The following is a 17196-nucleotide window of genomic DNA, read 5'->3' on the forward strand; positions in this document are numbered from 1 at the left end:
GGAAGAAATATAGTATTGCGACACGTGCATAGATTTGACAAATGGGGGGGGGGGGCGTGGCGCTACCTAAAATTCTGCTGCGCTACCTAGTTTTTGCCCTATAGGTAGCACACTGTGCTACTTTGCTCAAAAAAGTATTTCGAACACTGCGTTAATCAACAGTCCATACCGAACCAACCGTCAGTAGCCATCAAACCGGCATACAAACATATTACGCACATAACTTTCGTACTACACACAAACAAATAACCTAAACCAATAGAAAAAAAACCCGGAGGTTTGAAATCTACGATTTCCCTTGTTTATTCATTTATTATTTATTCATTATCCATCCATGCCACACCTACCGTAGATTCCGGCTGAAGGTACGGTGGAGTACGTCCTGGCCCCCGCGGACATCCCGCCAGGCGGCGCAGACGGGGAGGGAGCGGGCGTGAGTCCGGAGTCCCGGGGCGTGGTGGTCCTGTGTGTGGACGTCAGCGGGTCTATGGGCGTCACCACCAAGGTCCCGCAACTACAAGGTCTGCCAAATCATTTAACTTTCTTTGTATCCAGTCTATCGTGGTTTGGCAGGTTTTCTTCGGGGCTGCAGGGGCTCTTCCCCGCCCGCCTGAGCTAGGTTCCCCCGGTAGGTTTTCCACGATCGTGGTGGGTCAAATCAACTCCCCGGGCCGGCGTGCCAAACTCTATTAGCGTAACACGCCTACCGGGCGGCCTGTTGTACTGGGCGGGGGAAAACTATTAGAGCCCCGAAGACAGCCTGCCCCAACCACGATAGACTGGATACCAAGCTAATCATGTTATAGTGTTAAATTTATTTGTTCTGTGTTCTATTGTAGTCATTTCAAAATGCCCTAAGTTTGTGTACCTTTGACCAAGGAAATCAGGAAAAACAAGAAATGTGATAATGCTTATAATTATGACAATAATGATAAAAGTGATAAATAATGGTAATGAGATACCTTTAAATTGTGATAGTTACGTGTTATGTCAAGATGTTAAAGATCTAGATGTATATATTTCTAACTAGTCAAAAACATCCGTGTGACTGTCGTTTTATGTTTCAGCCGAGTGGAAGGCCATGAGAGATAAGAAGGCTGGGAAAGAGTACGTGTCGAGGCTGGAGTGTATGACAGCGGCCATTGCAAGGTAAGAGTTCAGCTACTTTATATTTAAAACTGGTAAACCTCTCCCAAAGACAAACATAGACATTTTCAATCTACTTATATCATGCCCCGACTCAATATCTTAACGTACTTATATAGGCCAATATATATGAAGTGCATTACAAAAGAGAGAAAGTATTATAACTGATAGCAACGCCTAACTCACATCATGTCATACGCCGTTTACGTTCATATTCCTTTAGTAATACTTGTAGTAGTTGTAGTTTCTCTTAGAATAAACTTGATTGTATTGATCACAGTGTTATTGATGCCTGATACATTGTACCATGTACAACTGTCGAGCAATAAAGTTCATTCAAAAATTCATATAGAGGGTAACTAACTTCTTAAACATGTCTGGTTACCAAACCTATTTTAGCTTCTATCCTCTCTGAAAAACTAGGCAGCTAAAATAGGCTTAGTAACCAGGCTACTTTAAACAGTCAAAAACAGGCTTAAGGGGTGGAATTTGGTAGCCTGGGTACCATCCCCAGTAGTATATTCGCAAACTCTATAACTGGTTTGCGAATATACTACTGGGGATGGTACCCAGGCTAGGAATTTGGGGGGCTTCTTAAATATGCTTACCTTCCGAGACCAGACGGCTGTCACCATGGTATCTGATGCTGTAGCAGACACCCTGTGGTGTTGAATTATATTATGTAGCAAGTCGGAGGGGGCTGTCACCATGGCTCCAGGTGTCTGTCATCATGGCAACTGATGCTGTAGCAGACACCTTTGGTGTTGGATTCTATTATGTAGCAAATCGTAGCAACCATATACATGGATATGTTTAGTATGAAAAAAGAGCAGTAGTTCCGCTTATGATAATACAACAACATTGTATCATGATAAACGTACAGGCACCTAGAAAGGCTGGAGTTGGACACCCCCGACAGACAGGTTGCCATAGCAACGTTCCAAAGCCATGTCCAGCTGTTTGGAGATGGGCGGTACCCACCAACTGACGTCACCGGTGACACGCTCAACAGCTACGACGGCCTCATCAGCACCGGGCGCGACCTAGCGGAAAAGTTTGAACTGCAGCCGATCAAAGATTCGCTGGGGTGAGTAGTGTTTGAAATTATATATATATTACCCTCTTCTTCTTCTTCTCCAAACCAATAAGGTCAATGACATGGACCAGACGTCTGTCACCATGGTGTTGGGTTACATCATGTTGCAATTTTATAGCAGGAGGGATTTAGACTCCTTTCACCATATATATGAATGTGTTTGAGTAAGAAATAACAGAGCAGACCATATGCAAAGGTATTACTTAGCATTATGCATTTTCTTTGTCTTTATTTTGATTCCACAGCACATTAAAGGAGAAGGTGTCCGGGCTGAGTGCAGGAGGTACCACGGCCCTGGGGCCCGCCCTGGCGGTGTGTGCGGGCGTGGTGGCCGACAAGCCGCGGTCAGAAATCATCCTCTGTACGGACGGCGCCGCGAACGTCGGAGTCGGGGACGTCAAAAAGGATCCCGGCTTTTACAAGAAGGTACAAAATAAGAAAATCATATTTGAATATAATTGCTGGGAATTGCTGAACTAAAAAGACTCACGTCTTGTATAGAAAATTGATGAAAATGATCAGAACAGTCCAAACAAGTAGCAAGTTGCTACTTGTTTGGTACTGTTCTGATCATTTTCATCAATGCCAAGATAATACAAGTAGAAGGCAACATTCAGCGAAGGCAACTTGCCTTAGCAAGGAGGGTGTTTTTTCAAGAGTATTTGTTACTTAAATACGTTATCTTAGCAACTCTTGGTTTTTTTATGCTTCCCTGAGTAAACTCACGTTTTCATGTTGACTCAGATCGGAGACTTTGCCAGAAGCCACCAGATCGTCATCTCCATCATCGGCATCGAGGGCGAGAACGTCGCGCTGGAGCAGGTCAGCGCTGCAGCGGCGACCTCTGGCGGCACGGTGAATGTACTGCACCCGTTGGAGCTGGTGCGTCAGATCAGGCAGATCGCACAGAACAACCTGGTGGCCACCGACGTGCGGGTTACCCTCATGGTCCACCCCGCACTGGTGGTGGACAGGAACGACCAGGAGAGGCGGGATGGCGAGGTACGCACGGATTTTATTACTCCGTGAAGGAGGTTGTATTTTTGTGTACTTACAAAATTGCACTTACCAAAAATATTTCTTGTCTGAACACATACTTAAAATGTCAGTAACAAGTGTGTGGAAGTCATCCATCCATCCACACATCCACACACACGCAGTCACACGCACACACACACACACACACAGAGTCACACGCACACACACACACACACACACACACACAGTCACACACGCACACACACGCAGTCATCACACATACACAGTCACACACGCACACAGTCACACACACACACAGTCACACACAGTCACCACACACACACACAGTCACACACACATCACACACAGTCACACACACACACACACACAGTCACACACACACACACAGTCACACACACACAGTCACACGCACACACACGCAGTCATCACACACACATACCCATAGTCACACACACACACAGAGAATCACACACATATTATAACTTAACGAAATTTTCACCACGTCAGGTGTCTCATCGGATTGAAGTGGACGTAGGAAACGCCACTAAATCGACTGACATGACCTTCAGCATCCGCCAGAGGTCATCCAACATTGACGTGAACATGGCCACTTTCCCGGCGCAGGCGCAGATTTACTTCACTCGTAAAGATGGTGCCAAGTGTCTTAGGGTCATCACCATGGAAACCAAGGCAACGCAAAACAGAGAGGACATGGAGAAGGTGAGTGTACATTGCAGTGTCTCAGACTCCGGGTGGCAAAGAAACTTTAAGGTAGTTATTGTAGTTAAGGTAGTTATCAAAAAATAGAAGGAGTAGTAACAGTATGTAAGCATACCGGTGGTATTAGAGGTAGTAGCACCAAACCAGTAAGGTCAATGACCTGAACCAGACGTCTGCCACCATGGTAACTGGTGCTTGGTTAAATCATGTTGTAATTTTATAGCAGGAGGGATTTAGACTCATGTCTGACCATATATAAATGTGTTTGAGTAAGGTATGCGAAGGTAAACATTATGCATTTGCTATGAGAATGTTGCCTTTCTAGTTACCTTTTAATAATGATAATGGTTTGGGAAAGTATAGTATAGTCATCAGGTAATGTTATGAATGTATACATCTTTTCAGAATCTGAACGTCGCAGTGACTGGTCTTGCTGCTGTCCAGAAAACTTCTGCTCTTGCTGAGGGAGGGAAAAACGACCACGCGAAGGCACATCTGTGAGTTCTACTGTCTGTAGTTAGTCAGATGGAAAAGTAGTGGTGTCGGATGGCGTAGTGGTAGAGTGTTCGACTATGAAACGGTGAGACCTGGGTTCGATCCCGAGTTGTACCCGGGACATGCACCCCGACGTTGTGCCCTTAGGAAAGGCACTTTACATGACTTTTCTCACTCCACCCAGGTGTGAATAGGTACCTAATTTAAGTTTGGGAAAGTCGTATTGAGGTCACCTGGTGGCGCCGAATGGCAGCCGCACAGACCCTTGCGACAGTTCCACAAAAGTGTGTGGAGCAAATATGTTATATGTATCATGTGTATTATGCAATTGTTGCAACAAAATGGAGGATTTTGATTTGTTCCACAGTCAGAACGTGGAGCGCCTCCTAGCGAGGGGAAGTGTTGGTGCAGATCAGAAGGAGGAACACTACATCTTTCTGGAGGAAAACCGGGAACTGGCACAGGAGCTGAGCGAGGAGAGAACGGTATGTGTCACCTCAACTCATTGTGGGGTTGTGTGGCGCGGTCGGTAGTGCGTTCGAACCCTGCCCATGTCACCTCAACTCATCTGTTCCTTGATTTCAACAGTCAGGACTAACCCCGTCTTATATACGTGTTAGGAGCAGAAAAATATCTTTAATTTGGTGACGTAAGGTAAAAGGTCAATATTGTGAGCTACGGCACATAAGCTTGCTTGCACAAATTTAAAAGAATGTTACACTGTATGTCAAAAAAAGAATGTTTAAGGTACATTGCATAAAAATCATGAAACAAGAAAAACTGCAAATTTCAACTTATTTGTTGTAAGCAATCTCGATAAATTTCGAGCATACTGTCTTAACAAATAAATATTATCCTTAACTAAAATATCCCTGAATAAATATCCAGTTTATTCCCTCAATATTTGTCAAGCATTAAAAGAAATTAACAAGAAAACTTTGGAACAGTCTTCCGGAGGAAATTGCTAAGATCAGGGAAAGACAAAGATTCAAACGTGAAGTTAATTCTTTCCTAAGCGCAAACCTCTGACAGCGTTCTGTCTATATAGTAGGCAGTCCGGCTGCTAATGCTGAGAGAGAGCTGACATAGATTTTTTTTAAAAATGATTTTAAAAAATTCGCAAATTGAGAAGGCACTATATTAAGAAGACTGACATTGTGAAGAAAAAATGGAGATGAAAACCTTAGGTAAAACCTAGCTGCTATGTTTCAGGGTCCCCAGACTGGAGCAAGTGCGGATCAGAGGTTCAAGAACCTTTACAAGAAGAAGCACGCCAGCGTGGACCAGTTCCTGGGTGGCAAAAAGAAAGGAAAAGCCGTGAAGGGCCGTATCACGGACAGGAAACTCAACCAGCAGTACTACGATTACGAGTACCAACCTGAGGAAGAGGAGTAGGCATGGAATAAGACGGTTCAGTGTTTGGGGGCCTGCATGGGGGGTCCCGACAACGCTCTACGCTCAATTTTGAGAGCTGGCTACGTATTACGCTGAATTAAGGAAACCTCTCGATTACGCTTTACGATAAGTTCCAAGTGGCTACAACGCATTACGTAGAATTAAAACAGCCGATTACGCTCTACGGAAAAGGGTATGCGGGCCCCCTTCGAAGTATAAGATGAAGCCCTTTAATTGTAGGCAGTTCATGTATGGCTAAAGCATGCTTACATGTCCAAACGCAAAGAGCTTTAAATTTAACTTGGTTTCAGAGGCCTTCAAATTTGACACACAATCATTTAATGTGTATGAGAATTAGTAACAGTGAACCGGTTTATAAGTTAAAATTTTTCCTCCTAAATAATTACTAAATAAGTAAATATTTAGTAGACGTTTATCTATATAGTAACTTAAGTAAGTGTTATACAGTAAGGACGTATGCAAATAGGCATGAATTATTGGTTTGTCACCTTTCTAGTTACAACTAACTTTACACTGATAACAGTAACTGGCAACTGTTTGTTGTAAAATCTTTTTGTAAGTAAAATCTCAAGGTAGTCCTGTAAGAGAGAAGACAAGGTTTAATTTTTGACAAAATCACACAGCAACATTTAGTGGAGCTTCGGCAGCCTAGGAGCCATCCTCCATTGTTACCACCTCCATATTGTCGCTAATAGTAATACCATGGACTACCCAGGACTACAGCCAAGCCAGAGTCTCGGAGGACATGATCTTTTTTATTTTTTGGAGAACAGGCAAAAGTCAATGCGCGCACGGATGTCATCCATAAAATGAAGTCAGTGACGTCTTACAACAGATCCAACACACACTACAGTTTTGACCTCCCATGTACTTGGACCACTTCTTATGGCTGTAGTTCTTGCATTGCCTCAAGACCTTACTAAGTCAACACGATTTATACTACTTATTACTAGATATATTTGATTCATCCTTTAATTCCTGTTTTGTGTATTTTATATAATGCTGTCTTTGACTATGTAAATTGTGTTTTTGTATGGGGGAGGGCAACTTGTAAAGGTGCGTATGCACCTGTTTTGCCTCCCCTTTCACTTTGTGGAAAATCCTGATAAACAAATAAACAAATATTGTAACATATATTATGAATAATTGTTCATAATGTTTTGAAAGTTCCAGCTCTCAGAAAATATGTTGCTAAATTTGTTGTACGCATTTCTTATAATGTCAAATATGTCAAATCCTATGATTTGTACATGCATTTGTACCTGTATTTATACATTAGGCAATATATACATTCAAATTATACACAATACATAAATACATACACACAAATATATATGTAAATATGCTGACAAAATCTCCTATTACTACATTCTCACAAACTGACTTTTCCAGTAATATTATAGTTACGGCACTGTTCATTAAAAGTATGTTTGTATCATCAACATTCACATTTTGCTACTGTTCGAAAAGGTCCTGCTCCGAGCGTCACGCAAATTTTCTATGTATAAAGCAATGCTATTATTAGGATCAAATTCTGGAGTCCTTTCATAGATCTGAGCAGCAACTATCATGGCTATATGCGCTGTCAGACCAAATGTGATGTAAGTCTTGTCCTTTTCTTTATACTGGAAGTAATGAACCTGTGCAGAGTTTCCTTTCCACGTAATGTCTCTAGAACTGTGTCCTTGTGACAGGAGAAAGTTCTCTAGCGGCATAGTGAAGACATCCGCCACCTCGTTGTTCGGAGTCGGTTGGAAAGTATCGGGAATAAAACCCACGACCGGTGTTACGAGGATTCCGTCTCTGGCGGGGACAGGAACTGTCTGGGACAAGACGTCGACGTCTTCTGGGTGAAGTTTGATTTCTTCTTCTGCTTCTCTCAGGGCCGTGTGGATCGAGTCTTTGTCTTCAGGGTCTGTCTTACCACCTGGGGAAGGTAAAAAGGGCTCAAAATTCATTTTTGGGAATAGGTGCACCCGGTGCACCCAACCTAAAAAATTGGGTGCACAAAAATTTTGTTTGGGTGCACGATATTAAAGAGAATAAGTACAATGTCAGCTACCTTATGTGCAATGTTCTGCCAAAGTGCTATGCATAATACATTACTGGTTTGGCGCAAGTGCAGTACATTCTGCTGACATGCTCATCATATTAGCATACATATTATACAGTACATGTTATACGTTGATGAAGGTTAGACATTCTGGTAAACAATATTCAAAGACAAATTAAGACTACTACTGGATAAACTACGGAGATAACTTGTGGACTTTCGAGTGAGATCCACCACTCTTCTTCAGCGTCAGAACAAGTCGACACTAAATAATCACATGTGAAGGGACTGGGAAAAAGAAATTTTTTCCAGTTCCTTCACATTTGACTAAGAAAGAACAGAAGTCTCCCCCTGTAAACCTAACCAAATGGAACAGTCCAGTTGCCATGGTAACCCACCTGGGAAGCACACCTCTCCTTTATGTGACCTGACCTCTCGTGACCTCACAGTGAGCAGTACGTGCAGGGCGCCATCCTTGTACAACAGTGGTACCAGTACTGCTGCGGTACCGAGGGGGTGATCACGGTACATGTCATCATTGTTGGTGTGGTACCGCTGAAGCCTGGTCCTCACTAAGTCCTTAGTAGGTACCATGCTGGATACAAGTTTTCACTGTAACAGACAGAAAACCTCTGGTAAATATCAGCCCTGGGAGTACTGGCTGGGTGCCGCTCCAGGGATGTCGAATTCAGAAGATTTGAGGATGAATCGAAGTACTTCTACTTCTACACGATATTAAGCAACACCCCTAATGGGGCCTAGTAGTGCTTAGGGGAGTGGTCCTTCCCCAGCATGACCGATGGTGGTGGTAAAAAACAAACAAGAACAAAAACAAGTGCAGTGACTATATAGAAGTCGTAGCTGGGGATTGGCCACATTCCTACAGCTAGGGAAGCCATAATATTAATGGCTGGCTACCCCAGCTTTAAAATGCTCAATTGCCATTACCAGTTACCTTTGGACAAAACACCACTTTTGACAACAACATCTTGTTGACACAACGACAACAATAGACCATATATTGTATGATGCATGTTTGGAATCACTAGAGGTCAGTGCCTGGGCACTTAGTATACCGGTGTCAAGCCATATACATGATCCTGCCAACTGCACAATACTCTGACTCTACTTGGGGGTTTCAAATATACCTGAGACAAGGGATGGGAGGGGTTTAGTCGTGATGTGGGAGACCTAACTCTAACCCTACCCTAGCCCTGAACAATGATCTCAACCCTAACCCTAATACCTTAACTCTAATACCAACCCTAATCCTAACCATAAGCCTTTTTCAAGACGCTAACTCTAACCCTGACCTCTCAAGTATGTGGCAGCTCAAGGATTTGAGGTCTTGGCTCAAAACCGGTGCGATGGAAAAGTTATGGGGAGGGGGGCAAAGTTCGAAGTACAGTTGACCGAGGTAACTGAGGTATGGCAGCAGTAAAATAAACTTACTGGGACGTAACTGTAGACTCCAATGACACAAAAGGGCATTGAAAACGGTCTAGGCCCACATTACCTTAGGATAAGACAAGGAAACAGCCATCGAAATTCGCCTTCAGACGCGTAGCCAAGTAACGCCCTTTTCTCGAGGTAGTTAGATAGCTTTCCGCTAGGTGTCGCTGTAGCAGGGTCAAGATGCGGTCAACGAACGCACTATGCTCACTGACTCACACCTAACTGAAGAATATGGATTTAAAAAAACGCTGTTTTGAACGAACAATAAAAAGCACATTCACAAGGAAAAATTATTAAAGTAAATCTATGAAATAAAAAATTCTAATTGACTTCTTTTCGGTGAAGATTACTCAGAGAATTGCATTATGATGCGGTGGCATACTCTCCTCTCCAAGCAGAGGTTTGGGTTTGTTTTGGCGTGTTTTTAGGCTTTCTTTATCGGGGTTTCTCTTTTGCACTGAATTTTTTTTTTCTCACCCAACCCAACCTCTTGTTGTACCGAGTTATTTTTTACGTATTGGAATCCCTAGTCGCAATAATAGCTAGAAAATGTTCTTATCGCAATCAGAAGATAAATGGGTAAAAAAATCATTTAACGTTATAGGAAAATTACTAACATGTGTTTTCCTAGAGGATAGAAAAATTGAGAATTTCGAATTCGTAAGATTAAAGCCATAATTAAGACATCGTATTTTTCTGGCCTGCATGTGTGGTGATTTCCTATTGGCCTGTCATTTATCTTATATGTTAACTTGATTATCGAGTGCAAATTTTGCTCATGATTTACAGGTGGCATGACACGTGCGTGAAACACGCCATTCCAAGATGGCGAGCGTGCATGGAAGGAAAGAACGAGCTGGGTAAAAATTCCGCCCAGGAAGACGCGCCACGTCCGCTTTGGTGGTAAGTTGTGCTTTAAATTGTCGTAGATACTCTCTGGACTATTGTGGGTAAATCTCCTCTGAGGTGAATGAAGCCAAAAGACAGAATTTTGAAAATAAGTTGCGGCAACTGTCCCCACGAGTTAACGCTGCAGTAAGTTAAGTAACCGATGGGGGCGCTTTTGCGTGGTCAGATAAAAAGGCACTTTCATATTCAAATGTTTACGCATTTTACACCGTACCCACACCAGTTCTTTGAGCATAGGTCAACCAAATAGTATTCAATGAGGGTGAAATTAATGATCTGGAAAAGAAAAACTACACCAATCTTAAGAGGTGCACTTTGTAAATAATCCGCTGAGGGGCGCTTCTATGTGACCCCTGACCTGAACAGCTTTGCTTGAAACGTGGTTTGTTGTTGTCCTTCGATCGTGTTTTGGTCAAATTCTATACGTTTCAATGTAAAACAAAAGTGTTACGAGGCCGATAGCATACAGAGGGGACACGATAGTACCGTTTGTGTAGAGGATGACATGGACAAGGTGATAGATTTGGAAGGAGGGGAGACAGACGACCGGTAAGTTTGAGTGGGGAGGGGGGCGGTAACAGAGTTGTTTAAGTATCAAAGACCATATCCAGGGTAATGATGTACGTCACATAGTGTTCAGGAAGGCAAATTTGTAGGCAGAAAAGACACCAGGAATCCACCATAAGGTTGCCTGTAAGAGAAGCGGTGTTTAATTGGTCTAGAACAGTTCAGGACTTTTCTATGCATGTTAACCAGTTGTTGAGCGGTAAAAAAAAGACTCTCGAACTTGACTTTGGCAAAATCTGAAATGAAAATGTTTAACGTTATATCTGTCGTGTAAACCTTGGACAGGGCTCGAAATTCATTTTTGGGAATAGGTGCACAAGCTTGTCAATTTTCATGAACTGATATTTGAAATGCATTTCCATTTGTGTTGTCGTTGGCTCTGATGTTTTTGTATCTAGTTGTAATTTGATGAATGTCAACATGAGATGCATATTATGTTGTTATTTGGATTGTGATATCTAGTGTGATTGTTATTTGTTTATGATATTGTACATGTCTGTTCACTGTTGGCTGTTCTCTTTTTTTGTCTGACATTAACAATGTCCCACGTGTTCTTCTCCCAACCAATACAGATTTTAGAACAAATGTATTGTGATATCTTGTGTGAGATATATTTTCTTGTGATCGTTGTTCGGACTTTTCATCAGAATACTCTGTTGTCTTTTGGCTGTGCTCTTCTTTTGCCTCACTAACAATGTTTATTGTGCTCTTCCCCCAATCAAAGCAGGTTTTGTAACAAATGTTGTGATTATTATGATGTCATGCATATGTGAATAATGTGAACATTGCAGCTGTGTACTTTGTGTGTGTAAATTTGGCTTGACATTTTTCTAAATTTGTAGCTTATGGGAAGCTGAGACTACCTGACCATGTTCCTGTGTGTGCTGTGGGACCTGTCTGTATTCCTGTCTATATTCCTGGAGAATCTGCTATCCTGTGTACCTGTGTTCCAGAAGGATTTGCCTGTGTGTGTTCCTGAGGGACCTGTCACCTATCTACGAGACAAGAGAACATCGTTTCAATACAGTGACTTTTGTTTCTCTGTCTTCAAGATGCGGACCCGGAGACTGGACTGCAGCAGGAGGAAGAACCAGACTTTTGTAGGCAGGGCTACATGAAAGAAGATGGGGAGGTGTGAGTATGGTTTCTTTGTTAACACTCCACATGCCTTCAGGTGCACACACTCGCATTTCTCTCAGTCACTCTACTCTGAGGGTCTGGATGCCTTTTTCATGAGAAGCTGTTCACCGTTAAGTATTGTCGCAAAAATGTACTATTGGCCACATCAATTCCACATTATTTGTTATCCTGAATTCATTCCGATTAGCGTCAGTTTGGACCCTAACACTTAAAATTTCCCTGCCCAAAAAAGTTGGGACCAGGAAATTCACTACGTTAAGCGTCACGGAAAAATGGTTCGTTTCGTGTAGTTGAAGGTCAAATTGCCCCAAAATTGTTGCTTTGTGATTTTTCTGAATGTGTATTTCTTTTACACTCTAGGTTTGGGAAGCTGATGCTGTATACCTGACCATGTGGGACCTGTCCATGCTCCTGTGTGTGCTGTGGGACCTGTCAGCTATCCTGTGTTCCTGTCCACATTCCTGGAGATCCTATGTTAGGAAGTGCATGCTCTATGTCTATGAATATTGTTGATGCATATCCATTTGGCCTGTGATTTTTCTGAATGTGTATTTCTTTTACACCCTAGGTTTGGGAAGCTGATGCTGTATCCCTGACCATGTGGGACCTGTCCATGCTCCTGTGTGTGCTGTGGGACCTGTCAGCTATCCTGTGTACCTGTCCTGGAGGACCTGTCTGTTCCTGCTGGACCTGTGCACCGGATCACATTCCAGGAGGATCTGTTTTCCTGTGTATTCCAGGAGGATATACCTGTGTTTTTGAGGGACCTGTCACCAGCTACGAGACAAGAGAACATCGGACTTGACAGTGAGTTTCCTTTTATATATAGAACTCTTTCAAAATGGGGTCTGCATGCCGCAATGCGCAGGTCATTTTAGGTTTGCATAATATGAAGCCCCGGCGTTCGTTTACCATTTAAACGTAAAAAATCTGCATTAAAAAATCGAGCTTGTACAAGTGACGTGCAATATGGGATGCTGCTTTGCAGAATTTGGTGCGCTGCCATTTGAATTTGCATAATTGGTGGTCGAAAAACTCGGATTTAACATCACATATAATCTGCACGAATTAAGAGTAAATCGCGGTCACTGCCTTCCAGAATTTAGCGTAAAGCGTGATCAGGACCTCCCATGCAGACCCTCAGAAATGACAATGAAAGATGTCGGGAAAGGGCATGTTTGTGATCCTCTGAATTTCTAGTTTAAAACACCTGTATTGTTGAAACTGGCCCTCCCTTCTATACTTGTTGTCATTTCTGAAAGAGTTCACATTTCTTATACTAATATCTAGGTTAAGGTTGTGACTAACATTTTGTCGATATGCCGGAGAACACAGTACATTTTCCTATTGAGGAGAGCACTTTCAATATTGTCTGTTGTTTCATTCTGTATAGCAATGGGATATGTTTTCAGATGCATTTGTGATCAAAGTCTGTTTTCCCTGATATCCTCTTCATCATGATCCACATCAAATTCCTTCTTTTCATAAACCATTTCTGAAATAAAAGTTGTCCTTCATGTGAAGAAAACATGATATAAACAATCAGAAAAGCAATGTAAAAAATTGTTAAGGGATGGATATTGTGTAGCACCCAAAAATGGAAAGAAATAAAAACTGAGACATTTTCATGATCATTTTTAGCTGTTCATGTTCACTGGTGGAGAGATGCATGTAAAGTGTTGGCTCTTTCTTGGTAGCTCTCAGTATTGTTTAATTATTGCTAAAATAACAAGTGATGTGGAACATATGACAGTATAAAATGCAAAGTCAGAAATTTCTTGTATGTAAACTATATGGAAAATCCAGAATGTAAATTCAAAAGTTGTTGTGGTTCATAAAATTATTTGAAGTTCTACCTGAAATTGCCCTTTAGGTTTAAACTGTAACATTTTAAGTTTTAAATCTGTAAAAGTTTAAGAAAACGTGTAAGATAACATGTGATTTGGTAATCATGCAATATACTCACAATTTTGACTTTGCAAAAAGCATATGAATCTAAAGTCCGACCCTGATTTACCTGAAATTCTATACATTGTCTATTGTTCTGCAATGTGTTTAAGGATAGTTGAAACACAATCGTAAATGTAGGCGTTCCACAATGTATTATTTCGAAACAACTGGAGTATGTAATTACTGCATGTTATATCAATATCATTCAAATACAATTTTGTCCATGATGAAGTGGATTTCAGGGAAAATACTTTGGTCACATAATGATTGCTGGAAACATGTCCTATTTCTTTACAGAATATGTAAAAAGGCAATGTTGTGCTTTCTTTCAGTAGAGTGAATGTACTACAGGTAAGCTGTGTGTGATGTTTGAAAGGGAGGAATTGAGTTAAGGAATCAGCAAAATAAAAGTATATTCTGTTTTTTTAGATCAGAGATAAAATACAGTTAACTTACCTTTGATTCTAAATGTAGCTATTAGGTAGTATAAAATAAACAAAATTGTAGACAGTGATCCAGTGAGGGTTGAGGAAAGTCCAGTGTCCAGCAGGTACGGCCGTGATGGTGAGGTGGATCTCCTTCCCCTACACTTTATGGTCTCTGCAAGAGATTACATTCCAAAACATTTTTTTTCTATTTTTAAATTAACATCTTACTTTGGCTATTTTTCTCCAAAAAGATCTACAGTTTTTAATTTGAAGTTTATCTTTTTGGAGCAAGGGTACTCTCCAAGCAGAGGTTGGGTTTGGGGTTACCTTCGTCAAGAAGGTAATGTTTTTTTGGCGTGTTTTAAGACTTTTTTATCAGGGTTTCTTGTTTGCACTAGATTTTTTCTTTCACCCAACCCCAAGTTGTTGTAAGTACGGACATTTAAAAACTGAGCAACACTTAGTAAACATAAGGTTACTACAGTCATGACTGAGTCACTCTAAAATATTTTGTTCAGCAAGGGTGGCTATAAAATGACGACAAACACTCATTTGTTTTCCTTATTGTTTATTTACCTTAGAAATCCAGAAAACTTGCAAAATGTCAAAACGACAATTTCTTGTCTTATATGCGGCTCCATCTAAACTTTATGACCAGCTTACTTGAGCGGTAACAGTTACAGAGCTCTCAAAACATGCAGCTATAATTTCTTCCAAGTCATCAACCAAACCCAGTGTGTTACATTTTTCGTGAAACATATTGTAAGCAGGGTAGAAAATTGAAGAAAGCAATGATAATGGTAGATTCGTGATTTAGCTCATATCTACTAGTCTTATGAGTGGTGACAGCATTTTTCACATTTGAATGAGAAAGAGTTAAGAGCATTATACTCTCAAAATGGCTTAAAATTCAACTGGAGTCATTTCTTGGGTAGTACAACTGGAAGTACGGAAAACAGTTGCAGTGAAATGTAGCAAGTTGTGGAAATTTTAGGTAGTGTAACAACCATTATAACTGTAGACAGACTGTTGCAGTGAGAGGTTAACACATTGTAAAAGCTTCTCCGTTAAAATGTAGCCTGCATTCAAGTTGCAGAAGTTAAGTCTACATTTATGTACTAGTTTAATATCTTCAAGGAAAGAAGTTTAGAACTTAAACAATGACAGGGAATAATGGGTGTAGTTTTGTTTTGCTGATTCCTTTTGAAGTCATGTAGATAACTTGTTATCACTGTTAACAAATACATGTAGCAATTCAACTCTCCTGTTCCAAAATCCAGGCCTAGTCTCAAGCTCATCAAATAAAGTCTGTCAGCGTTACATTACAGTGTCAAACTCTACGAGATAATCAACACGAGACGAGCCCTGCATTTTGCAACAGGAGGTTAGAACTGCTAGCCTTGGTACCATCCTATTTGTATGCCAGGGCTCCCATACATTTTATAATATTTATTGGGGAGTATAATGGGAGCCCCAGCATACAAATAGGGTGGTACCAAGGCTAGCAGTTCTAACCTCCTGTTGCAAAATGCAGGGCTCGTCTCGTGTTGATTATCATGTAGAGTTTGACAGTAATGTAACGCTGACAGACTTTATTTGATGAGCTTGAGACTAGGCCTGGATTTTGGAACAGGAGAGTTGAATTGCTACATGTATTGGTTAAGTGATAACAAGGCTTGTCATGCAATTCAACACAATTCCTCTCTTTCTGTATGTGGGTTCACTCATACTTTTCCAACAAACACTTTGCACCCTTACACTCCCAAACACAACCTCCCCAAACATTAATTTCTCCAGCCAAAAAATTGCCTTACAAAATTTGTCTTCTTGCCAAGTTGCCCACAAATTTGCTTCAGATTTGTTTAAATTGTCCCAAAATTTTGGTGGTTTTGATATCATGGTGATTCTTTTTCATGTAAATTTTCCCGCCAAAAAAAGCTAATTGGCACCCTCACCTGGTTAATTAATTGGATTAAAATTTCCCGCCAAAAAACTTAGTATATACACCACTCTAACCTTGAACTTGTGCACCACCCTCCCCACTCTTCCTGCCCACCTCCCCACACCTACCTTTTCCCACAGTAGTTACACTGTTCCAACACTTCAGACTTCTTTGGACATGTCACTTCTCCAAACATGTAGTCACCACACTCTGCTACCCAAAGACTTACTTGATCGAGTGTAGTTTTTCAGTCACCTAAGACTTTAGAATGATCTCTTGCTCTCCTGGTCGGTCAATGCACTAAGTGTACTCCCCGGGGGATGTCTTTTTGGGAGACATTGATGCTTCGAAACATCAGTATACCAGTGCAATTGACCGACCAGGAGAGCAAGAGATCATTCTAAAGTCTAAGGTGACTGAAAAACTACACTCGATCAAGTAAGTCTTTGGGTAGCAGAGTGTGGTGACTACATGTTTGGAGAAGTGACATGTCCAAAGAAGTCTGAAGTGTTGGAACAGTGTAACTACTGTGGGAAAAGGTAGGTGTGGGGAGGTGGGCAGGAAGAGTGGGGAGGGGGGTGCACAAGTTCAAGGTTAGAGTGGTGTATATACTAAGTTACTATAAGTTTTTTGGCGGGAAAACTTAATCCAATTAATTAACCAGGTGAGGGTGCCAATTAATTTTTTTTGGCGGGAAAATGGACTGAACAAGGAATTAGTGTGAAATTAATACAAGGATAGACCAGTTTTTTGCCAGGAGAATTTAAGTGTAAAGAAAGGTCTAAAGCGACAATTTTGGGGGTGACGACAACAATGCAGCCGGCTGTAATACAAAGATTTTTGGTGGGAGAATGTAAGTCCAAAGCGACAATTTTGGGGG

At 41.4% G+C, this 17196-nt stretch overlaps 2 protein-coding genes across 3 annotated transcripts in view; one reads left to right on the top strand and one right to left on the bottom strand.

The window, feature by feature from the left end:
• The window catches only part of LOC109476299 (circularly permutated Ras protein 1-like), a 14206-nt gene extending 8191 nt beyond the window's left edge, over positions 1 to 6015 (top strand). The window contains exons 10-18 of the mRNA XM_019777213.1: positions 353 to 521; positions 1068 to 1149; positions 2030 to 2233; positions 2488 to 2668; positions 2987 to 3244; positions 3749 to 3961; positions 4367 to 4458; positions 4824 to 4941; positions 5669 to 6015. Of these exons, the coding sequence (XP_019632772.1) occupies positions 353 to 521; positions 1068 to 1149; positions 2030 to 2233; positions 2488 to 2668; positions 2987 to 3244; positions 3749 to 3961; positions 4367 to 4458; positions 4824 to 4941; positions 5669 to 5851 (1500 nt within the window). The 3' untranslated portion in view covers positions 5852 to 6015. The remainder of the gene's footprint in view (positions 1 to 352; positions 522 to 1067; positions 1150 to 2029; positions 2234 to 2487; positions 2669 to 2986; positions 3245 to 3748; positions 3962 to 4366; positions 4459 to 4823; positions 4942 to 5668) is intronic.
• Positions 6016 to 6986: 971 nt separating this feature from the next.
• On the bottom strand, positions 6987 to 9538 carry LOC109476358 (peroxisomal coenzyme A diphosphatase NUDT7-like). 2 transcript variants are annotated; one of them, XM_019777291.1, is made up of 3 exons: positions 9239 to 9288; positions 8324 to 8537; positions 6987 to 7799 (listed from the first exon to the last, which is right to left on the bottom strand). In XM_019777291.1, exons 2-3 carry the CDS (start codon positions 8517 to 8519, stop codon positions 7318 to 7320), a joined length of 678 nt encoding a protein of 225 aa, XP_019632850.1. In that variant the 5' UTR covers positions 8520 to 8537; positions 9239 to 9288; the 3' UTR covers positions 6987 to 7317. The 2 variants fall into 2 exon arrangements, with proteins under 2 accessions (XP_019632850.1, XP_019632849.1); XM_019777290.1 differs by lacking the exon at positions 9239 to 9288 and adding an exon at positions 9442 to 9538 and having other exon boundaries at positions 6988 to 7799.
• Positions 9539 to 17196: the final 7658 nt, after the last annotated feature.

Source organism: Branchiostoma belcheri, unplaced genomic scaffold (genome assembly GCF_001625305.1).
Source record: "Branchiostoma belcheri isolate BF01 breed outbred unplaced genomic scaffold, Haploidv18h27 scaffold37, whole genome shotgun sequence".
Classification (NCBI taxonomy): Eukaryota; Metazoa; Chordata; class Leptocardii; order Amphioxiformes; family Branchiostomatidae; genus Branchiostoma; species Branchiostoma belcheri.

Excerpts from the sequence above, each read along its gene's own strand:
- LOC109476358 (XM_019777291.1), bottom strand. The coding sequence starts at position 8,519 with ATGGTACCTACTAAGGACTTAGTGAGGACCAGGCTTCAGCGGTACCAC. Across the intron at positions 7,800-8,323 it reads AGGAGAGGTGTGCTTCCCAG|GTGGTAAGACAGACCCTGAA; the intron begins GTGGGTTACCAT and ends TACCTTCCCCAG.